The 24,955-nt window shown below is 39.0% G+C and overlaps 1 protein-coding gene across 4 annotated transcripts; it reads left to right on the forward strand.

Annotated features, from left to right (window-relative positions):
• The first annotated feature begins 882 nt into the window (after positions 1-882).
• On the forward strand, positions 883-24,070 carry cbx7.S (chromobox 7 S homeolog). Of its 4 annotated transcripts, none has more exons than XM_018261216.2 (7): positions 883-1,013; positions 1,686-1,843; positions 2,600-2,643; positions 10,119-10,184; positions 11,476-11,542; positions 20,018-20,351; positions 23,476-24,070. In XM_018261216.2, exons 2-7 carry the CDS (start codon positions 1,775-1,777, stop codon positions 23,631-23,633), a joined length of 738 nt encoding a protein of 245 aa, XP_018116705.1. In that variant the 5' UTR covers positions 883-1,013; positions 1,686-1,774; the 3' UTR covers positions 23,634-24,070. The 4 variants fall into 4 exon arrangements, with proteins under 4 accessions (XP_018116705.1, XP_018116702.1, XP_018116703.1 ...); XM_018261213.2 differs by lacking the exon at positions 883-1,013 and adding an exon at positions 1,052-1,247; XM_018261214.2 differs by lacking the exon at positions 883-1,013 and adding an exon at positions 1,052-1,205.
• The last annotated feature ends 885 nt before the right edge of the window (positions 24,071-24,955 follow it).

Below are 24,955 nucleotides of genomic sequence, written 5' to 3' on the forward strand. Positions count from 1 at the left end.
TCAGAGGAAGGGTTTCCTTGTTTAACAAATATCGAACATTCCAGCTGAATGCATACTTCAAATTCAGGAATTTAGTAGGAAAAAAATGTCAAAAATCAAATTGTGGCAAAAATTCCAGTTTGGTAGATCACCTCCTTAAAGTTATTGCCGAAGAAATTCCTTCGGCGAAGGACGCATCTATGCTCGCAGAATATTTGTTTTCATTAGTATTTTGATATCACATTAACAGCAGCACCTCCACAGAAAACTAACTTTGGTCAGGGTCGACGCTCTCAAATAAAAAACTCCAGCGCAAGATTTGTTAGTCAGTAAAATAAGAGAATTTGTGACGGGTCACAATAAGTAAGGTCTGTCCCAACCCTAACAGCTGCCTGTAATGAAACCCAAAGATTCTGCTCAGCAGGGACAAAGATAAGAAATGTATCTACTAAATGGATCAATTTAGAACAGTTCACAGGGTCGGCGACCCCGACTTCCCAGAGCTGCTTTAGAAGGTGAAAAATGACACTTTACACTTCAATATTAGAAAAACGGTCACACATAGAAAATAGTTGGAAAAAGTCCTTATTTCTGGTGATCTATCTGAAAACAACTTTTAAGTTGTTACTGCCAAAGAAATTCCTTGAAGACGCACCTAATCTATGTTCGCAGAACATTTGTTTTCATTAGTATTTTGATATCAAATTAACAGCAGCACCTCCACTGAACACTAACTTTGGTCAAGGTCAAATCAAAATAGGACCAAAACTCCCGCGCAAGATTTGTTATTCAGTAAAATAAGAGAATTTGCGACGGGTTTGAATACTTTCGCTACCGTACAGCCGTGCGTAATGCTTCATGTTTTACGACTGCAGATTTTCGGTGCAGTCGCGCCCGCACGTGACAGGACACTACCTGTCCGACAATCAGAGCATTGTAAACACTCGTATAACGTCACCCGCCACAACCAGGGTCAGCTGTTCTCTGGGCTCCAGCAGCTGCGCTCAAGGTCGGCTGACGTCAGCGCGGGACAGGTAGGCGCGAACTAAATGAGTGCGCGCACCCCTCCGCGCGAGTGCATGAGCTGGGGCTGCGCGCTCCCTGAAAATGTTGCGCAGGTTGTAATGCAAAGAGGGGAGAGGGAGAAGGAGCGGGATTCGGGCTGGCTTATCTGTGTGCGGTTATCCAGAGCGCCCGTGCATACCAGGCTGACTCATTGGCACTTAGTGAGTAGGCTGGACACCATTTTGCAGTGTGGGCAGTAGCAGGTGAGCCAGGACCATACCATTTATTTAAGGGGGCGTGGGCCAACCCTAAAGCATCCCAAGCAGGAGAAGCAGTTATACAGCAAAGAGGGGTGAGCAGCCTTTGGGGGGGGGGGGTTCTTACTAAAATGAAGGGGGTGATGTAAGTGACATTATTATAATTGTATAGATCTGTGAAGGCTAAAGGGAGCAGCTGTTAGCAAGGAGCTGCTGTGGAGGCATTAAGCCTGCTGCACTGCTCAGCAAGGAGAAGTTGTCCCTTTGTAGCTCTTATAGCAGCAACTTGGCACCAGTGCATTGCAGAGGGGGTGTGTCACAGTGCATCTCTCGTTGTGCATCTCTCGTTGTGCATCTCTCATTGTGCATCTCTCATTGTGCATCTCTCATTGTGCATCTCTCATTGTGCATCTCTCATTGTGCATCTCTCATTCTGCTACACAGGACAAATCCATCATCTGCATTGAGAGTGGCGTTCAACCACCAGTGGACTGGAGAGCCCTTGGTTTAGGCAAAGTACTCCCGATTCTGCCATGGAGCTGTCTGCCATTGGGGAGCAAGTGTTTGCGGTAGAAAGTATTCGCAAGAAGAGGATCCGGAAGGTAACTGGGAAAGGGGTTGGGTGGGTGTGTTTGTTTATTGTCTTGCTATTGCACGAGAGGAGCATGACCCCAGATGAACCCTGGTCACATTAGGGAATCCTACACTGGAAGGAGGGTGACCGTTATCCATAACGCTCAATATCTCACTAAAGTTCCAAATACAGTGCCCCCCAGCTTGACATTGCCTCCCGTGCATATGCCTTAACATGGATTTTTTTTATACATTTTCCCAAGGGGGGATCACTATCCGTTCAATAACCTACCAGATATAACAAACTCTTATTTTCTTACTCATAATATACTGGTATCGAAGTGACTTAGTGGGAATGTTTTATGCCTTATATTGCTGCTAATGCAGCCTCCCCTGTCATTAGATGCACAGAGCTTTCATTTCCTGGAATCCAGAACCTGCTAACAGTAAAATAGAACATGACATCAGCAGCTGGCCTGACATCATCATTTTGTTTCTAGATCAGTCTCTGAGCTATAACATAGGAGTCACTGATTACAATTGAAGGTCTAAAAACATTTGACAGTTAGTGCACGCCATAGCTGATAATATTTCATAATACTGGCACAGTGGCATCTCTTCTTTCAATTTTCCAGTGCAGATTAACTGTTGAATGCTGTTACAGAAAGGCTCTATATATTAGAATACAGCGTGGTCTAGTGATGGGTTTTCATTAAACTGTTCACAAAATGTACAAACGTTTGCTATTCTTGTTTAAATCACTGCCTCCTTGTTTCTTCCTATAGGGCAAAGTGGAATATCTTGTGAAGTGGAAGGGCTGGCCTCCCAAGTAAGAATTATTTTGTTTTTTACACATTCAACATAATATATGCAGAGAATTTGTTGCATTGGACTCACTGTACAAGGGGATATGAGGGGGAGGTCTGTTGTAAGCTAGGAAGTAGTGCAGAACTTACAGAATATATATATATATATATATATATATATATATATATATATATATATATATATATATATCACACATAAGTAGGGATGCACCGAATTCAGGATTCGGTTCGGGATTTGGCCAGGATTCGCCCTTTTTCAGCAGGATTCGGATTCGACATATGCAAATTAGGGGCAGGGAGGGAAATTGTGTGACTTTTTGTCACAAAACAAGGAAGTAAAAAATGTTTTCCCCTTCCCACCCCTAATTTGCATATGCAAATTAGGATACGGTTCGGTATTCGGCCGAATCTTTTGCAAAGGATTCAGGGGGTTCGACCGAATCCAAAATACTGGATTCAGTGCATCCCTACACATAAGTATGCTAAAGCAAACCATTATTTCTTTATTAATAGGTATGTGACAGATACTTTTTAGTAATGTAAAAAATGAAGACATAGTAGCATTTAGACACAACTGGGTATACTGCACAATAGTACTAGTTGGATAGAGTTCAAGTTAGGGACATGCAAATGAATGCCCATGTTCCTCACATGGTGGGCACAGCTTGCACCTAAAAGCTGATACCAGGGCCGCCATCAAGGGGGGACAAGTGGCCCGGGCATGAAGGGGGGCCCGGCAGTGCTGCAGAACAGCCGAAGGACCCAAAGCCACGAAAACAACCGAAGCCGAACTCCCGAAGCAGCGAAATTACCTGAAGTCACGAAAATAGCCGAAGTCCCGAAGCGGAGAAAAGACCCGAAGTCACGAAAGGAGGCGAAGTTGAAGTCCTGAAGCCACGAGTTCAATTCTGGCCCTGTCACTAATGTTTTTTTAAAAAATAATTTTTGGGGCCCCAATTTTTTTTTAACTTGTAAGGGGGGCCCTGGCACCAATGTTTTTTTTTTTAAACTTATAAGGGGGCCCTGACCATCAATAGCTTTTTATAACTTGTGTGTGGGGGGGGGGGTTACTTTTTTAACGCTGATGTCTGTGTGATCTTTGGGCGGGATGGAGTGGGGCTTGGGGGATAGTGTGGGCGGGGCCCAGGGGGCCCCATAATTTCTAATGGCTGCCCTGGCTGATACTAATTGTTTCACCCACAGAGCTGGGCATAGAGTTATGCCTTGGCTCAAATATGGTGGAATGCTGGTAAAGAATAGTATGTTGTTTCACCACTTTAATAGACAAGCCCATCTGTGTAATTAACAGTCACCATTGATCACATTACAATATAATCAATGTCTGCTTACACTCTTTCCAGTACCATAAATACTCTCTAGGTAAATATACTATCCTACCTTCATAGCATTTTTACTTAAGGACCACCACACTTATTTGTAGACATGCTCATATTGTAAAGGAATTCACAATGTCACTTCAATCAAAAAAACAGAAAATGTATTCTTCATTCATTGATTCCTTTTTCAACCAACAGTAGTGCATAGAACAGAACATGAGTGTAGTTTGCATTGTATTGAGCGTTCACCAAAACATTTATCTTATATGAAGCCTCTCTGAGACCCCTGTAGTTTTGCACATTGCTAATCACAGATTTATGCACTCCTTATGCACACAGATTTTATTCCCCTAATAAAACTATTATTGTTTACATAGAGAGAAAATATACAATTTAAGATTTTTACAAAATACAAAGCTGTTTTTTGAAGGTCCAAAAAAATGTGCACAAAATCAGTAGTCAAGATTTGCAAAGTCATTTAAAAGTGATTATCAGGTGATATCGATCCGATCCCTGAATTAGGGTAAACTAGGTGTACCCCTACATAAGACAATTTTACATGTTTAAAACAATAAAACTTACCTTTTAAAAAAAAAAGTGATTATCAGATAACAGACGATTAGCTATGGCATAAATGATCTTTAAAGAGGTAGTTCACCTTTATGTAAACTTTCAGGGACAGATTTATCAAGGGTCGAATTGAAAATTTTTTCAATTTGGTCAAAACTGTCAAATTCGATTCGGGGGTTATTCAAATTCGAGTCAAGTTTTTTTTTTAAAAAAATGTAATTAGATTTTTGAGACTTATAATACTCTGGGCCTTTAAGAACTCGAATTTGACTATTCGCAACCTAAAACCTGTTGAATTGCTGTTTAAGTCAATGGGAGACATCCAGGGATCAATTTGGAGTTGTTTGCAGCCTTCCTGACATTCAAGTTTTTTTTAGATAAAAAACTGGAATTGAGTTTTTAAAATTCGAATTAAATTCGATTTGAGTTTTCAAGTCGATTTAATAAGTCTGAGTTTGAAAATTAAATTTTTTAATACATTTAGAATTTAGGGGAGCTAAAACTCGCATGAATTCGAAATTCGACCTTTGATAAATGTGCCTCTTAGTGTGTTATGTAAAACAGCTTTTCAAATGAGGCTCATTGATCTCTGCAAAAAAATATATAGCTGTGTGAGGCTACAGTGTTATTGTTTGAAGACCACTTGCAAATTGTCATAGAATATTACTTACATTCTAAAACTTACTTAAAACATGAATTATCCCTTTAAAGATAACAGTACAGGTATGGGACCTGTCATCCAGATTGTACAGGACCTGAGGTTTTGTATAACGGATCATTCTGTAATTTGGAACTTCATACCTTAAGTCTACTAGAAAATCATGTAAACATTAAATAAACCCAATTAGGCTGGTTTTGCTACCAATAAGGATTAATTATATCTTAGTTTGGATCAAGTACAATGTATTGTTTTATTATAGAGAAAAAGCAAATCAGTTTTAAAAATCTGGATTAATTGATTATAATGGAGTCTATGGGAGAGCTTTCTGGTTAGAGCATGTTTGCAAGACACCTTATTTACAATAATTCTATCTTGTACATGTTTAGCTTATTTTCAGAACAGTTGTTATATATTTGTGTGTATATTTAAGAGCAGGACATCTCACTTGCCTCATAAGAACATTCTCGATAGGCATCAGCAGAGCATTGGAGTGGCCTCTAGGAGGCAGAACAAAACATTTGGAAAAATAGCTCAACAGTTTTCCTTTGTTTTCCCCATGGAAAAACTTGAATGAGGACATCTTGGAAAAGGCTAAGACTTTCAGGAATATATTTGAAAACTATCATAGAAAAAAGGGTACATTATACCCTGGGGGATATGGTTCTGTGTGAAAAAACTGCATTACAAATATTAATTTTAGTGTGCATGTTTCCTACAAATGTTCTAAGGCAAATTCACAAACAGGTATTTGTACTTTAAAATGTGATATGTTTGAGAAAGAGAGAGACTTTAGCCTTAATAAAGTAGATACTGTGTGTGCAGTGGTCTTAGCATGTAGCACAAAAGTGGGTCATGCAGCCTATATCTTAGTTTGGATCAAGTACAAACTACTGTTTTATTATTACAGAGAAAGGAAATCGTTTTTAAAAATTTGGATTATTTGGATAAAATGGAGTTCATGGGAGACGGCCATTCCGTAATTTGGAGCTCTATGGATAATGGGTTTCCGGATAACTGATCCCATACCTGTATTATTTAGAAACCCTTATCTACTATGAAGCCCTAAAATATGGGTCCCATATAGTCAACAAATTATTCATATATTTTTTCTAAACCTTTTCTATGTAATAATAAAACAATACCTTGTACTTGATAGTAACTAAGATGAATGAATTCATATTGGCGCCAGAACAATCTTATAGGCTTTTTAAAAATGTTTTTAATAATTTTAGCAGACTTACGGTATGATGATCTACATTGCTTGGCTTCAAGCATTCTGGATAACAGATCTCATACCTGTAGTAAGCTGCTGCTGTATTGAAAGAAATTCAGCAAAACGTTATCAGAAGGATTTGTAGGAGCACATGTAATGCAATATACACACACACAATGAAGAGGAAATGCATTAACACACAAGGGTCAGGGCAGGCGCTTAGATTCGGGGATATTAGTCGCCCGGTGACAAATCTCCTTTTCTTGGGGGCGACTGATATCCCCGAACTGCCTCCCACCAGCTAGAATGTAAAGAGCCGGCGGAGTGGCACTCAGAGCGCTTCGTTTTCCGAGGTCACCAGATGTTGCCTTACGAGGAAGCTTCAGGCGACTTCAGAAAATGAAGCGCTCCGAGTGCCATCCCGCCTGCGATTTACATTCTAGCGTGAGGCAGTTCAGGGAGATTTCTCGCCCTCTGAAGAGGAGATTTGTCGCCGGGCGACTAAATGTCCCCGAATCTGAGCGTGTGCCCTGACCCTAATAGTGTGTTACCTTGGTGCATGAGCAATTGCAAAATAAGAAAGTATTGAAAGTAACAGGACTCAGGATCTGCAGCACAATGAAGGATGATCAGTGGTTAAGTTAAAAAGCTGCAGGTAGATGCTTTGTAGATGTATTGCTTTGTTTGTTTTTGAAGTAGAAAAATTAACATGTTTTGGGGATTATAATACTTCTAATTCTTAATCAGAATCTTACATTCAGTGCACAGTGAAAGAAAAAGCAAAGCAGAATACGAGTGTGTGTGTATAGAGAGATTATACAGTACAGTGATTTGGTGTGGGAAGATAAAATGGGGAGTTGGATCTTTTGTTGTATGTCGTATGAGCAGTGAAAGGCTGCATGATGCTTTAGCTATGGAGTGAGCTGTCCTCTCTGCATGGCACTGCCTGCTTGTAGCTAAGGACTGCCTATTAAATACGTCTTGTTTATCACCTCTAATCTGACCGGGGGAGTAAGAACTCGGGGAGGGGGAATGACAGAGAGTGACGCATGAGTCATATGTTCGCTTGTTTACTTCAGCCTGTGCTGCAGTGTGCGCAGGAACAGCACAAGGAAGGTGCGCGTGTTGTAACCCTTTAGCTGCCTGGGAGACCTTAAATTATATGCAAAGCACTGTTTTGCAGTCACCGTTTGCCGCAGAGGGACTCTTTGCTGCAGTCTCAAAAGATAACTACCTATGCTTTCGTAAAATGAATGTTTGTTGCACTTGGCATTTTTGATCTTTTAAGGGGGAACTATTGCAAAAATGAAAATGTAATGTAAGCTTCAGCATACTGAAATAACTTTCTAAATACAAGCAATTAAAAATTCTTTACTGTTTCTGAAATAATGAAGTTAATCTTCACTATCCCTCTATCAGCATCTGTTTCTCTTCATGCTGGAGTTGGGGGTCAGATATTTAGTGACCGTTATATCCAATAGATCTTATAGTGGGGCTCCTTTTGCCTAGAAGATGTATTAGAGCTCACTCTTAAAATCACCAGAAATCCTGTCTCTCTACATGCAGGATTTGTGCAAAAGGCAGTTTTGTTTGTACTGGAATTAGTTATTTGAGTGAGCTCTTATACATCTGCTAGGAAAGGGAGCCCCCACTAGATATATTGTATCAAACTGTCAATGAATATCAGACACCCAGCTCCTACATGAAAAGAGAATAAAGAGAAACAAATAGAAGAATGAAGATAAACTTGATTATTTCAGAAACAATGCAGGATATTTAATTGATCGTATTTACAAAGTTTCTTTCTTCCGTATGCTGAAGCGTATACTAAATTTTCACAGTTCCCCTTTAACCATATAACCACCGGACTGATACTGTTCCAGAATACATACGATTGCTGTAACTCCTATGTGCCTGATTATGGTCACTGGCTAGCTAATGACTGGCTGCTTATATATGGATTTTTGGAGGGTTGTGAACTTGACTTTATCCTTAAAGCATTCGCTACTTTAAGGAGCAGCATTAAATAAACATCAAATGCTTTTGTCATATGCCAGCAGAAGAGGCCCTAGCATGGCTAAGAACAATTATCTAGTGCAGGCTGCATGTTGCTTATGTGACTGATTTGCAGTATTATAGCTAAAGGGTAGGTAGAACTTGTTATAACATACCATCAAATGGGAAGTTAAGCTTGTGCAGCCAGCTGGGTTCACGCATTTCAGGCAACAGCCAATTATATGTCATATCAAAGATCTGTTTTGTCACAGTTTGAGGGAAAAGTTGGCTATTTGCCACTACCTTATTTTTGCTCCGCACATATTATTTTCTTTGACATCGGAACAGTATACAGAACGAACAGACTGTCAGACTTGGTGCAGTTGGCTAATCGTGTGCCACTATATCATGTTTGTTTAACAAGATTGTCATCAAACTACAATTTTTTAAATGGTGTTACATCTTGTATTGTGGAGTGACAGGATTTCAAAACAAATGGTGTAATATAATAGGTGTAATATAATAAAGGACAAGGAGTCTAGTAGGGATGCACCGAATCCAGGATTCGGTTCGGGATTCGGCCAGGATTCACCCTTTTTCAGCAGGATTCGGCCGAATCCTTCTGCCCGGTCACTCCGAATCCTAATTTGCATATGCAAATTAGGGGAGGGAAATCACGTGACTTTTTGTCAAAAAACAAGGAGGTAAAAAATGTTTTCCCCTTCCCACCCTTTATTTGCATATGCAAATTAGCATTCGGTTCTGTATTCGGCCGAATCTTTTGCAAAGGATTTAGGGGTTCGGTCGAATCCAAAAAAGTGGATTCGGTGCATCCATTGAGTCTAGTATCTTATAGCAAACAATCAGCTGGTAGTATTCACTGGACACCTGTCCAAACATTTGAATGGTTACCCTTGGTTACAAGATCTTGTGAAAACGTTGCAGCTTTCATTACACACAAAGTTTGCTCTTATCCTTTCAGTGACCTGTATGTGTATGGCAATTATCTACCCTCAGACTAAGGTGTTTTTTTACTATTAATTTGTAGTGAAAAAAAAAACTACTTGAATTTTTCGAGATTTAGCATACCCCTAGGCTGCAAAAAGTCTGAATCTGAAAATACCTATCTTCAACCTGTCATGTAGAAGTCAATGGCAGAGGTCTTAATTTCAATTTGAAGATATTATTGTCTGCGCTTTGTTTCGTACAATATTCCGAACATTTCAGGCTTTTCCGCAGATTTCACGAAAAATTTGTGAAGCCGATCCGAAAAAATTTGGATTTTTCACACTACGGTCCGAACAAGTCGTGTTTTTTTAATGATACATAAGGGTAAACCGTGGATTCTAGTTTGGTCTGACTTTTTTTATTTAAAACATCAGAAAAATTTGGATTTTGATAAGTAACCCCCTAAATGTGTTGGTGCAGGTTTTTGGTGAATAATCATGGCTGTCCAGGCAACTGGTGTCCTCCCCATTGATGCTAATGTGAAGTGACCCACAGTGAGTTGGCATCGGTACTTATAATGGCTGTCATGCACCATGTCACTGCCCGTAGTACATCTGTTTACCTTCTTCAAATCTTCCTGTAAAATATTTTCAGTACAGTTTAATGTCATATGATGTTTTTGTATTTGCAGTAGAAGAGTCTAGGAGCTGGCATGTGTTTAGTACACAGTAATTGTTTTTGTTACATTTCTAGATACAGCACGTGGGAGCCAGAGGAACACATTCTGGATCCGCGTCTTGTGTTGGCATACGAGGAAAAGTGAGTATTCCAATCTTCCTCAGATGTTCACATATTAAAGGGGCAGTATACATCTGCATTCAGCAAAAGTCGGTTGAAAAGGGGTTGTGGTCTGGTATATCTATGTTGTGTGCAGCACCATTGTCCTAGAGGAACGTTGTTTCACTGTGTACTGTACAAATGTATATGGATGAAATGACAATAAACTCACTCTTGACTTAAGGCCATTCAAATTCAAAACTAAACAAAAACAAAACCTTCCTTATTTGTAAACCTAAGACATGGGCAGCATGTGGTAGGAGGGAATAACTAGTATATATAGAGCTTGTGTTTGGGCCTGAAAAGTTGTTGCTTATTGGAGATCCCAGCCATGTAAACCAATGAAGTCTTTTTTAATTAAACCTACGGAAGGTGCTATGACATCTATTGATACAGCTGCTCAAAGCTGTCAGACAGATTTTGCCACATTGATCGGAACTGATAAATTGTTAATTACTTCATACTTTTATTAGACAATAAAACTGCTTTAGGCCTCAGTGTGGCCGTAGCCTTAGCACTAGGGTATCATTAATTATCTTAAAAATATCCTCCCAAAGCATTTTTATAATAGGGCAGCCACGGCATCTGTAGTTTATCTGCATGTTCACCACTACCTCTAAACATAGAACTAAAGATAAGATTGATAACATTTGTTGGGTTTAATAGGACTGAGATACCAGTTATGATACACTTTGTACACATTCGCATATTGATGGAGGAGGCTTTGATACAATTATTGATCAATTCCAATTCTTCCATATCAATAGAATCATTTAACTTTGTTTATTCATTTGTTTGCTTTTCTTAGTCTTTGATCCTGTTTGCACTGTCTACATATAAAAAGATGGTTTACATTTGTTTTTAAAATGTCATTGTAATTATTTGAAATTCCCAAATCTTTTTTTTTTCTCTAATTTAAAATTTCCTTTAAGCACCAACATTTGTATTTCTGATGGATAATAATTTTGACAACAGAAGTTTCAGTGTTTCAGTTTTCCTTTTGTTACTGTGTGGTGAGGCAGAATCACCCTTTTCCAAATTTCTGCCACAGTCACTAGGAATTCTGTAATCATGTTGTCTAATGAGAATGCTCATGGTATCTGAAGTCCCACTTCTCATCTGTTTACATGGAAATATGCAGGTTGAGACAGTGAACTTCTTTTTATTCTTCATGGAAATACATTGTCACTTCATGTTAAAGGAGCTGTACTTTTGTATGCCTTGCATGCTACAGACCCACTAAATTAATGTGCTTTTTATATTGGTGGTTTAGGGAAGAAAAGGAAAGAGCTTCGGGGTGCCGAAAACGTGGTCCAAAACCAAAACGTCTTCTTCTACAGGTAATGTCTGCAGTACACTCTTTGTTAGAAGTCATTTATTTTCCCTGTTCTTTATCTTTCCTTTTATTTTCAAACAAAATAGTCCCACTAACCACTTAATTATTCAGTAAATGAGCCAGAAAAAAAGCAATAATTAGCATTTTAGTTCATCTGAGCATCATAGTTTTGATGGCTGTGGCATCATCTTTAACATTGCAGAAAAGAAGTTCTCATACTTGGAACCAAAAGTAAGGCTAATATGCCTTGAAAAAACTTATTCTGCCAGGGCAGGCAATGTAAGGACTTCTTCAGCGTTGCAAAATCATATGGTAAAATTCTGTATCAATGCAAATGATTTAGTTTCAGTGAAAATACAGAATTCACTAGCCTTCCTCCTTGCTGTGTTTGTCCATCCAGAATGCCCTTGCAGAGAAAGAGTGTGAGGGCTTTTTTGAGAATGATAACCACACAAAGTTATTGCAGTTCTGTAGACTCAACAAGAAACTGTGCAGCAAGTCACTGTGCAGTGCAAAGTTAGACAAATTGGAGGCTATGATTGCAGTGAATGAAAAATAACGTATGACTGCAGAAAATACCTCTGCTGAGGCAACCAGCATGGCTGTTCCGAGTCATTTTTATGAAAAATAAATATGCAGAGTTAACAAAGCTAGCAACACCCAAAGGCTGTAACCTTTCAGCAATAATCATTATACTAATATGGAATCTTTAAGCCACAAAATAAGACCCTTGTCCAGAATTCATGGTATTTACCTTGAGATATACACGCCCAGGGCTGGATTATTCTCCAGCTTTTTAAAGGAGAATTCAACCCTTAACTAAAAAAAATCCCTACTCTACGTAGCCCCCCCCCCAGGGAAAAGCCACTAACTTTTTACTTACTTATCAGTGCAGATTCAGGGATCGCAGTTCACGTTAGCCATCTTCTGGGTCTTTGGTAATCTGAGACCGGCGAAGCAGCACATTCTTAATTTCCCGGTTAGCGACAACTGCGCATGCGCCGAAATGGTTGATAGTTGCTGAAGTGCCAGAAGACACAAAGACCTGAAAAATGGCTGCCATGAACTGAGATCGCTGAATCTACACTATGGGGTAAGTAAAAAGTTAGGGGCATTCCCCTGGGGGGGGGGCGCTAGGCTAGGCTAGGCTACGTAGGGTAGGGGCTTTTTTTTAGTTAATGGTTGAATTCTCCTTTAATACAATATGTTATCGGTAGGCACGGCGAGAATTTAAAGAACATTTTCAGAAATAGTCAGGGCCTCTCTGTATAAAATTAATGATACCAAAATCCTTCACCAATACCAGAACTCTGAGAACACCCAAAGAATAGTTAGAAACATTCGCTTTAGTCGAGACTTACTTACAAATGCATATAACTTTTAAAAAAATCACAAAAAAAGTCTACAGATGGTATCTGTCACCACATAAATTAGTTTATGTTGTGGAGCTGGAAATTGATCTTAAATATTCCATCAGTCTGGTGAAAAAAAACAGTACCACCAACTTCTGAACTGCCAATTTAATCTAGTGAGGGGACTCAACGTTCTATCTGTCACATGTGATTTGTCACTGCTAGAAAACACTCTGCCATAGACAAATTCTAAGAATTCTAAGAACACAAATTTACATAATCACTCAGATTGCTTCATGTGCATTTTTGAGCAATTAGTGTTTTAGCACATGTTTATAAGATGCCAACATATTCTGTTTTTTTTTCTTTTTTTCAGTCAAGTTTGGGCATGTAATAATAATGGTGACATTTTTCTTGTAGGCATTGATTTTAATAAATTTTTTTTTACCTGGGTCCACTATTTTTTTTCCTAACAATTTTATAGAAGCTTATAGTAAGTTATACATGTTTTTGTGATATCACACTTTGTAAAAAAAACAAAACAAATCCATTACTTAAAAAGACTGACGGTGTTTATCGGGAAAAAAAGTTTTTCATGTACAGTATGTAAAACAAGTCAACTTGTGGGCTTAACACAATTTATAATCAAAACCAAACAGTAAAAATAACGTTGACCCCTTTTTTTAACGTTTATTTTAATCTAGTACTCGAAAAAGTATTCAAAGTTAGCATTGCAAAATTATACAGAAATGCATCATACTGGAGAATTTTTATATTATACCCCATGGGAAAAAACACTGTATTAGAGACAGAGAAGGAATAGTAAGGAAGGAAAAGAAAGGAGTTTGCAAAATAGTTGGAAGAAGATGTATTGGGGGGGAGATGGTGATTGTTGTGAGGGGCCAATTGGTTCTAAAAGTTCTAAAGCACAAACCTTCAAGCATAATTGAAGACATTAGTTAGCCTTCACATATCACGTTTAAACCATTCCATAGATGTCCGCTTAGAGGGAGTCCTGAGCACTGGCTATGCTTTCTAGCTAATTACACTTTGGTCTATAGGGTCAAGCCAGTCCAAGGAATGGTTAGGTGTGTTTTGCTTGCTGTTAGTGTAGGATTCATTTCGTAGGATCCAGAGTGCCCAGATTTTAATAAATTTGGCGGGGCAGCCCCTTGCTATGTAAATTTTTTCCTAAACAGGGAGCGTTTTCTCTACTAGGCTTATCCAGAAGTTGAGCAGAGGCAGGTGTTCCTCTTTCCATCTGATGGCTTTGTTTTTTTTTTTGCATGGAACAAAAGAAAGGTGAGCAGTATTCTCTCTGTCCTTGATGAAAGGGGAGGACTGTGGGGTGGAATTCTACTGGTAGTGCCATCAGCTGGGAAAGATACATGGTAATTTTTGTCCAGAAGGTTTGAATTTGGGGGCAGTTCCTAACTATATGGCAGAAGTCAGCACTGGAGCTCTTACACCTATTATACAAGTCTGGAAAAGCAGGGTTAATTTTGTGGAATATGTAAGGTGTATATTAGGCTTGTGTAGATATTTAAACTGTATAAGCCTGTCTCTGGATCTGATTAAAGGGTGTAGAGAGTCAGCAAGTGTTGTTTCCCATTGTTTCATTGTGATGTCGGGAATGTTCCCAAAGCTGGGGGTCTGGAACTGTGAGAGGCTGTGGGAGGTCGGAGTTGTTCCATAGTGGGGCATATGGAGATATACACTGTGGGTGTTCCCTATTCTGACACAGCTTTGGTGCCATGCCGTAACCACATTTTTGGGGTGGAGTTGGTCACAAAAGGGGCTTTTCTGTATATAAAATTCCTCAAATCCTCGCAGCAGCCTAGTACTTGAGCTTCTGGCATTGTCATTGGATCCTCAGAATGAGGATAGAGCCACCATCTCAGGGGTGCCAACTGAGAAGCATCCTAGAAGTATCGTAACATGTCTGATGCTGCTAGCCCACCTTAAGGTAATCGAGAGATTATGGCATTATATTGTATATATTTTTGAGCCAAGGAACCAGTAGAGTTTGTTGAGGTGACTCCGGAGTTGTTTGAAAATGTGGAGGGGAAATAAGTATAGAAATTTGGGGAGGAACTTCATTTTAAACAAGTTTATTCCACCAATCAATGAAAGTTTGAAATTTAAGCCATTTATCAATTATTGTAAGAAATTGTGCCTTTATTGATCAATATTTAATTCCTTACATTTCCCAACTTGTGGGTGTATATGTATTCCTAGATATTTTTTGTATTTACCTGGACCAGTGAGAGAGAAGAGTCAAAAACTTCAACTGCTTGGGGGTCTAGAGGCAATAAAGATGACTTAGTCAATTAATCTTAATTAATCTTTATTCCCTAAGGTTCCCCAGCTAAAAGACAAAATTAAAATTGCTCAAATTAAAAATGCCATGGGTTCCATGGCCAGGATAAAGAGGCCTGGAGACAAAGGACATCCCTGACGGGTGCCTCTAGTTAAGATAATAGGGGAGATAGCTCTAAATTTTACATAATTCTAGCTGTGGATTTAGTATATGGGACTTTTGTCCAGGTTAGGAAAGGTTTCCCAAAGGTATACCCACTAAATAGAGTCAAATACTTTTTCATTATCTAGGGAGGCAATGACTGTGTAATTGGTAAAGGGATACTGTCATGGGAAAAAAAAAATTCAAAACGCATTATAGTGCTGCTTCAGCAGAATTCTGCACTGAAATCTGTTTCTCAAAAGAACAAACTGATTTTTTTATATTTCATTTTGAAATCTGACATGGGGCTATACATATTGTCAGTTTCCCAGCTGCCCCCAGTCATGTGACTTGTGCTCTGATAAACTTCAGTCACTCTTTACTGCTGTACTGCAAGTTGGAGTGATATCACCCCTCCCTTTCCCCGCCCCCCCAGCAGCCTAACAACAGAACAATGGGAAGGTAACAGATAACAGCTCCCTAACACAAGTTAACAGGTCCCTGTTAGATCTAAGAACAGCACTCAACAGTAACATCCAAGTCCCGCTGCATCACATTCAGTTACATTGAGTAGTAGAAACAACAGCCTGCAAGAAATCTGTTCCATCCTAAAGTGCGGGCTCTTTCTGAAAGCACATGACCAGGCAAAATGACCTGAGATGGCGGCCTACACACCTATATTACAACTAAAAACAAAATACACTTGCTGGTTCAGGAATTACATTTTATATTGTAGAGTGAATTATTTGCAGTGTAATTTAGAAATAAAAACTACATCAAAAATTATCATAGAATCCCTTTAAATTAGTGTAAAGCCTCCTAATGTTAAGCTCGGCTGCTTTGGAAGGCATAAATCCCACTTGGTCTAGGGCTACTATTGAGGTTATAACATAGTTTAGGCGCCTTGCTAGAACTTTGGCTGGTATTTTTAAATCCGAGTTAACAAGCAAAATGGGGTGATAGGAAAGGTGAGATAGGGGACTCTTCCCTGGCTTCAGAATTAAAACTATTGTGGCTTCCCGTAGAGGTAGTAAGCTGTAGTCATAGATTGATTAAAGATGTCGGTATGGTACTGTGCTACAAGTGTAGCATACGTGGTGTACCATGAATTTGGAATCCTGGCATCAAACTATAGCTCCTAGCACTTTTTGCTCGTGAATTGGGGTTGGGGAGATTTAATTGTTGAAGATAGGGGGCTTCTATAAATTTAGGGGTATATAAGGCTTGGTAGTATTCTGCCAGACTTTGATGGCAAGCAGGTTAGTAATTAACTCAATTTCATTCTGTGTAAGTGCATGAATGGCTGGTCTACTATATTCATCTCTAGCCAGATATGCCGACAGCTTGTCATTCTTGTCACCTTTTCATAATGAGCAAATTTATGGTGCAAGTGCCATTTTTAGCACATTTCCATTGCGCCTGAGCATACTGCCTTTGTGCAATTACATGAAGTTTGTTATAATGTTTTGAATGTCTAAATGAGTGATCCAGTAGCCTTCAGGTTTTGTGCCGGGCAATAAATGTAGTTGCCAAGAAATCTGTTATGGAGCATGATCTGAGATTCCTCTTGGGAGGAACTTTGCTTTAGTAATTTTAGCTGACATTTCTATTGAGGCAAAGGCAAGATCAATCCTTGACATACCTCCCCTAGAATAGCACGAGAACATTTGCTATGTAGGGTTACAAGCCCTCCAGACATCAACTAAGCCTGATATATGTGCCCAGGTCTTTAAGCCACTTGAATCAGTTCTTCCTGTAGCAGACAGCGTAAGACAGTCTTTTTCCCCCATCCATTACTGAATTTAATTAGTATTCGAACCGGGTCTGGGGACAAAACTGCAAGATGCTAAAGCAACTCATATAGGAGAGAGTTGTTAAAGGTAGGAGGGAGATATACATTTACGATAATATAAGGGAAGCCAGCTAACGAGGCATGGAGCAATGTAAATCTTGCTTCTGAGTCATTTTGGAGATTTAACAGTTGAAAAGGGGGTGACTTGTTTATTAATATTGAGGTCCCTCTGGAGTAATTAGAATAGACTGCATGATACCTGTGCTATCCAAGACTTTTTAAGTGGGTTGATGTTCGAGGACTTACAGATATAGGTCTCCTGGAGACATATGATATGATATATGATTTTATTTTTGTAAAGAATTGAAGACCAGTGGGGAATATATTACCCTAACATTCTAAGAGCTGTTATCTCTGACATTGTTATCGAAATTAGCGTTATATCTTTACTCCCCCATAGAACAGTAGAGAGGTCGAAAAGAGCTGATATAAGTGAAGAAAAAGAAAAGGAGCAGGAATTATCCCAACATCTCCCATCCTATTTCACCTGGTTTTGAAGAAGTTTTTCAAGATCCTATGAGAGTGTGGCACCCGTAACAAACTAGCAGAATGTATGCAAAAATGAGCCACAAATTAAGTTATGAACAATTGTAACAATGCAGGTTAATAGAAATAGTAACCCGGTAAGTGCTCCATTGTCCCAAGTAAGGCAAGGGTTTTCCAGACTAATTCAGGGGTGGCATGCCGCCCAGCCGCATTCTCGGGAGCACTGAGGAGCCGCAGCTCCCTGGGGGGGGGCAGTGTCTGTGAAAGGTGGAGGGCGCTAGGACCTGGTTGCCTAGGGGCGCCAAATAAGGAAATCCGGGCCAGCGTGTAGATTTATTAGTAGGACTGAATCTTCAACAAACAGTACAAATGTTACGATTCATGGCCGATTGGGAAATTCCAGGCTGGGTCAAGTATATATTCAGGAGTGGAACTGAGTTACCAGTGGGCCACAAATTTGATATGGTTCAAAGTCGTCAGTCAAGCCACTAAGAGGCCTCGGTTGGAAAGGCGAAGAAATGGGTTTTTCCATCTGAGAGGACCCAAAGCTTTGCTGGGTTACAGCATGGCATATTTGACTGCTGTAAATTGATGATGTTTGTGTAGGTCATTGGAGATACTGCGAGATTGTTGTATGTTCGAACTTCAGTTCCCCTTTCCAACAAGCAACTGCAAGAGCTACACCCCTTCTCAGAAGTTCAAGAAGTGGGCAATGATGGGTCTTGGGAGGGCTCCAGATGGAGGTGGTATGGCTGGTACCCGGTGCGCTTGTTCAATAATAAAAGTTTGAGCCAGGCTTCTAGCAATTTGGTACTGTCAGATACTTCAGCTCTCAAACCTAATGTTATGACTACAAAGCCGATTTTCAAGGTGGAGTGGGTCTTCAAGCTTTCCAATGCATCTTTCGACTGTGCTTGTCCGATCTCTAACCTTTTGCAGGTCATGCTGCAGGATAGCAAAGTCTACCCGAAGTTCCTCGACCTTAGCAATTGTCGCAGCATGACAAGTTTGTATGGTATTCTGGATTGCAAGACCTCTGCCTGAGTGAGGTCATCGGTATCGTTTGATTCAGTTAGTCATTGAACGTGTTGCTGATGTGATGTGGGCTGGGAAGGGTCTGATGCCTCACTTGGAGCCTCCTTTGAACTCTTGGCTGTGTTGCAAGATAAGTCAGATACTTGCAGAAGCCTGGCGTGTTGTTCCTTAGGAACCTGTGTGGTTTCGCCATTTTGGCAGGCCGCACCGAATCGTGGAGGTGGGATTGAATGTCTGAAGCTTCTGTCACGGCTTGCTTCTTTTTGCCCATCGGTTGCTTGTAAGTGGCTTAGGTCAGTCTGTTAAGGATAAATGTGCTGGGTATGTCAGGATATTTGCTGAATTTTATGGGAATCCAACGGAGCTAGTCTAACACACAACTTTTCTCATCGCTAGCGGGCCATGCCCCAACTTTGACCCTTAATACAACAGCCCCATATTTTTTTTTTAAGAGCCACCTTATTATTGCTTCCATATTTACTTGTGATCAAATCTACAGTTTATTCTAGCCTAGATGAAAGCTAAATAAAAGATCAAAATAAAAATCTATTTCCATGAAAATATGAAAAAATAATTTGTTGACATTTTAAGTTTATCCTGCCTGCCATACTAGCTGTAGCTGCTACCACACATTGATAGACAAACCATTATTTTGATTGCAGTCAGTGAAATTCAAAATCTAGGGGGGTTATTTATCAAAGTCCTATTTTTTCTGGTTGAACTTTTAAAGTTGAAAAACACCATTTTTACATAGAATTTTTTTTTTAATGTTTCATGATTTATTAGTCCAAATGAAAAAAGTACTCCAACTCAGACCTGCCAAGTTCATGTAGAAGTCAATGGCAGATGTCCCATTAATATCCCGTGCTACGTTTCATCTAATAATCTGAAAATGTAGTGGTTTGCGGGTGTCAAATCCGAAAAAGTCACAGGTTTCAGGTGTCAAACCCCAAAAAGTCGCAGTTTTAGTTGACAAATGTGAAAAATTCATACAATTAGGATTTTTTCACAATTTTATCTAATTTTTTTTCCAGCAGAATACATTTTCAGAAAAATGTATTGATAAATGGGGGGAAAAGTCTAGGTGGGTTTGGTCAGAATAGATTTCAGAATATAGTGAGAACTTTACGGATATTGACAACCTGTGCCATAGATTCTGCCAAAGTTTATAGATTGTAATGCTTAAACGTATATATTTATTATTTAGCATATATTAGTTATTCAACAAGTAGGAAAAAACTATATACATATATACTACAGTACATACATGTATTTATTAATTTCTTGCTACAGAGACTGTACAGCATGGACCTGAGGAGCGCACACAAATCTAAGGAGAGGAAGCTTTGCTTCTCTCTGTCTAGAAGATTCAATCCTGCATTAGGTGGTAAAACAGCACCAACCTCTTCAGTGCCAGAGAAAGCCAAATCCCTGCAATTCCCACTCAGCAAGCAGCGTAAAGGTCGTAAATTTCTGTGCCTGTCGCGCAAAAAGTTTCTGCGGGTATCCACCTATGAACCACTGAGCAGGAGGTCAGACTTCTTTGCAAAGGAAGATGAAAAGGAAAAGACAGAGACAATTCCTGATTGGCAGGAGGAACAATCAACTGAAGAGCAAGGCCTAGAAGGTAAAAATACTGTCAAAGAAGGTTTAGTAGAAGCATAGCTAATTTCTGAATTGGAATCTTTCTTTCCCCAGAAAGAAGGGAGTACCACCAGTCATGCAGATCGCACTAAAGGGAAAATATACCCCACTTTTTGACATAAGCTAATTCTATTGGGCTTATGTAACAAAGATGCATAAATACTAGCTAAACTGCCAAAAATAAATAGCATTGTAATTCAAAAGAATGCCTGATTCCACAGATTGAAAGAGGCAGACTGTCCTACACCCTCTTAGGCTCACAGTGTAATGCAATCCCTCCCTACTTGATTTATTTGTGAAGTGATGGATTCTGGAACTTGAAGTCCCATCACTTCACAATGGAATGAAAAGTGAGAGTTGGGTTGAATTAAATTTCTATTCATTTATATTTTGTTTTGGAAGTTCAGATTATATTTATGTACTTTTGTGTATAAATCCAATTTAATGATGGGGGTATAGTGCCCCGTTAAATATCTGATGAAAGATTTTTGTGTAAGATTTCAGGACCATGCAAGTCTCATCCTCAGGCATTTTGGATAAAGAAAGTTGTATATTATGTATTTCTTCAGTAACATACAAGACTACTGTCATCAGATGGTTGTAGTTTACACATTTACCCAATTTAAATCAAGAATTTGTATTTACTGACCAAAATTGTTCAAATACCCTCCACACTATTTATATAACATAATGTATATGTCTGTATAAATGTTTGAGATTCTTCACATTTTATTAGGCAACATTCCTAAAGACAAGACCCAAGTGCTATTCTTCATCTGTTAAAGTAAAAACAATAGTTAATCTTAAAGGGGAAGTTCAACCTTAAAAAAAAATTCAGTATATTAGAGATGTATGTGTTCTAAGCAACCATTTAGTTGGTTTTCATTTTTTATGAACTATGCTTCTATTAGTACTTTTTTAGTCTGCAACTGAAAATGTTATCTGTTTGTTAGGGGTGAATGACCCAAAATGCAGATTGACTGTAAGGTGTCCCGTTTATCATTATTTTATTGCCTGTGTTTATAGTAGGGATGCACCGAATCCAGGATTCGGTTCGGGATTTGGCCAGGATTCAGCCTTTTTCAGCAGGATTCGGATTCAGCCGAATCCTTCTGTCAACCCAAATCCGAATTCTAATTTGCATATGCAAATTAGGGGCGGGGAGGGAAATTGCGTGACTTTTTGCCAGAAAACAAGGAAGTAAAAATTTTTCCCCTTCCCACCCATAATTTGCATATGCAAATTAGGGTTCGGTTCGGTATGCGGCCGAACCTGTCGCGAAGGATTCGGGGGTTCGGCCGAATCCAAAATAGTGGATTCGGTGCATCCCTTGTTTATAGTTAGGTCCTGTAATGTTAATCTTCTCCTCTAACGAGGAGGAGGCTTAAAAGCAATTGGACAATTGACTCAAAGGCTATTTCATGGGCAGGTGTGGGCAGTTCCTTTTTTATGTCATTATCAATGAAGCAGATAAAAGTCCTGAAGTTGATTTGGGGGGGGTGCTTGTATGTGGAAGATTTTGCTGTGAACAGACAACATGCGGTCAAAGGAGCTCTCCATGCAGGTGAAACAAGCCATCCTTAAGATGAAAAAACCCATTAGGAGTGGCAAAATCTACAGTTTGGTACATCCTGAGAAAGAAAGAAAAAGCACTGATGAACTCAGCAATGCAAAAAGACCTCGATGTCCATGGAAGACAACAGTGGTGGATAATCGCAGAATTATTTCCATGGTGAAGAGAAACCCCTTCACAAAAGCCACACAAGTGAACAACACTCTCCAGGAGGTAGGTGTATCAATATCCAAGTCTACCATAAAGAGAAGACTGCATGAAAGTAAATACAGAGGGTGCACTGCAAGGTGCAAGCCACTCATAAGCCTCAAGAATAGAAAGGCTAGGTTGGACTGCTAAAAAACATCTAAAAAAGCCAGCACAGTTCTGGAAAAACATTCTTTGGACAGATGAAACCAAGATCAACCTCTACCAGAATGATGGCAAGAAAAAGTATGGAGAAGGCGTGGAACAGCTCATGATCCAAAGCATACCACATCTCTATAAAACATGGCAGTATATATATATATATATATAAGTTCAGAAAGTACCTGCACTTTAACCCTCTCAATTCGTAGTGGGTGCTCGGTCAAACGGTATTATGCAACTTTTCAAAATGGACCAGCACTCCAGTTTGTTCAATCAAACGTGAATATTTATTTGAATAGTCACTCTCGTGTCCAACGTTTCGGCCCACATCTGGGCCTTTATCAAGGATCCTTGATAAAGGCCCAGATGTGGGCCGAAACGTTGGACACGAGAGTGACTATTCAAATAAATATTCACGTTTGATTGAACAAACTGGAGTGCTGGTCCATTTTGAAAAGTTATATATATATATATATATATATATATATATATATATATATATATATATATATACATACAGTATTTTGTATCAGCCCCTATGCTCAGGTAATTGACAGCAGCCGAGTCCATATTCTGTGAATCAGTGAAAAGAAGATGGGCAGCTATTGGGGATATCTTCAGAGGCACAGAGTTTCCAAATAATTAATGACATTCTTGTTGCAAGGACGTATATTTCATCTGTAGAGATCTTGCTTACTGCAAACTCTGCATTGCCGCTAAAGGCCACTAAAGATTGTCTTACCCGTGATTGTCAATCTCACAAAGTAGGATGGACTGGGGGTGTGGTCTATTAGCTGGTAATAGTTTAAAAAAATAACATACCAGCATAAGCTTATTAAAAATATTCCTGTCTTCTGCCGGTTGTAATCCTAAAATATAATACAATGTGAGTAGCAGATTTTGATAGCTAGAGATGTAGGTTGGCAAACTTAAGTCATTTATCTAAAAAAAGAGTATTGTGGACACTAAAAAAGATTTTTTTGGCTGAAAGGCTTTGCACATTAAAGTTGCCCCTTCTTTTATTGCTTGATTCTGATTACATTTTATAAAAAAATTCAAAGCTAAACTGTTATGCATTTATGAAATGCAACTGTCTCCTTAAATGTAATTAACTCATTACCATTTTTATTTTTCAAACAAATATAGCCATTCAAGCATTTGCTAAATTTGTCCTATCTTGCTTTAGAAAATGGGACACCAGCAACTCCACCTCTGTGGCTACCTGCCGTCCCAATTCCCAGCGAGATCATTGTCACCGACATCACCTCAAATTCCATCACAGTGACATTTCGAGAGGCCCAGGCAGCAGAAGGTTTCTTCCGGGACCGTGGAAGCGACTGTTAGCCTTACCTTTTCATCTTTGCCCTATCTGTTATTCCTCTTCCATCCTCTTCTGAAATTATGTTTGAATGCTCGGAGGAGAAAATAGGAGAAGAGGGGTGTTGTATAGAAACCAATTAATTTTCCCTCTTAAAGAGGCTGTATAGGAGAGTGCAGGGCCATGATTTTATGTTACAACATTTGTGAACTTGTTCTGGCTGCACTTAAAATTCTATTGACTTTTTCAGCTTGTCACCCTGTATTTTAATACATTTGGAGAGGTTCCTTACAGAGCACAGAGATGAGACAAATGTATCCAGTAGTTTGTGCTAGGGATGCACCAAATCCAGCATTAGGTTTTTATGCTGGCTGTTCATCTCTAGCTTGTGGGTTAAGGTTAAATTCAATAAGATCTCTTTGTTTACAGTGACGCCAAGGCTGATACATATATATTATCCCTTGGTGTAAACTCTGTTACAATGAGATATTGTAGATAGGCTCATGAACTATGTCTGCCATGTTTAACTTCTGAATTTAAATACAGAAATGTCAGGCACTGCAGATTTAGTGTAAGCCATGGCATATGGCATTTTGGGTTGACTACATTTTCTACTCAATAGCCTGTTCTACTGAGAGGTGTTCTAGGTGCACTAATTCTTGCATCTTGTAATATAAACAGGTTAACATGTACTCACTAATTACAGGTTTTGTCACTGTATTTACACAGCTTCCTATACTAAAAGCACTTATATATATTGCACTCAGACAATATCTTAAAATATTCACAGGTGTTTTAGCCACGCTCTGTAAGCATGGTGAGCTGATACCCTGTTCAGTTTCTTTGTTTACATTCTGAAATATGTGTCTTACAAATGTGTGTCCTACCAATATTGGCACGGCTATCTATACTAACTGCTTCTGTCTTAGTGAGCTTTATATATATATGTATGTGTATATATATATATATATATATATATATATATATATATATATATATATATATATCCTGATGATAGGTACTCTTTGCAATGTTTTCCACAAATCACAGTTATTTTGCAAAAATGGCATGTAACAAATCCTCCCCTAATTACCCATGGACAACTCTGATTTTTATTTAATTTACAGGGGTGATTATTTCAAATGTGCAGGCTCTTTGTGGCTCACTTACTAGCATACATAATAATCAATACTGGTTATTTTAACCATAGCAGCCTATCAGCAGTTAATTTTGAGTCTAGTCTTTTACAAGACAAGCAAATGAAACCATCTGGTTGGTTGCTATGGGTTTGCACTTGTGTAGTTTAGTATGTATGTTTGTAAATTAGCCCCTTGTAGGTTTTTTTAAT

This window comes from Xenopus laevis, chromosome 4S, assembly GCF_017654675.1.
Source record: "Xenopus laevis strain J_2021 chromosome 4S, Xenopus_laevis_v10.1, whole genome shotgun sequence".
In the NCBI taxonomy this organism is placed as follows: domain Eukaryota; kingdom Metazoa; phylum Chordata; class Amphibia; order Anura; family Pipidae; genus Xenopus; species Xenopus laevis.

What these genes read in the sequence shown, in the direction of transcription:
- cbx7.S (XM_018261216.2), top strand. Translation starts at nt 1,775, where the DNA reads ATGGAGCTGTCTGCCATTGGGGAGCAAGTGTTTGCGGTAGAAAGTATT. An exon ending in GCAAGAAGAGGATCCGGAAG is followed by an intron (nt 1,844 to 2,599) that starts GTAACTGGGAAA and finishes TTCTTCCTATAG; the next exon opens with GGCAAAGTGGAATATCTTGT. An exon ending in TGAAGAGCAAGGCCTAGAAG is followed by an intron (nt 20,352 to 23,475) that starts GTAAAAATACTG and finishes ATCTTGCTTTAG; the next exon opens with AAAATGGGACACCAGCAACT.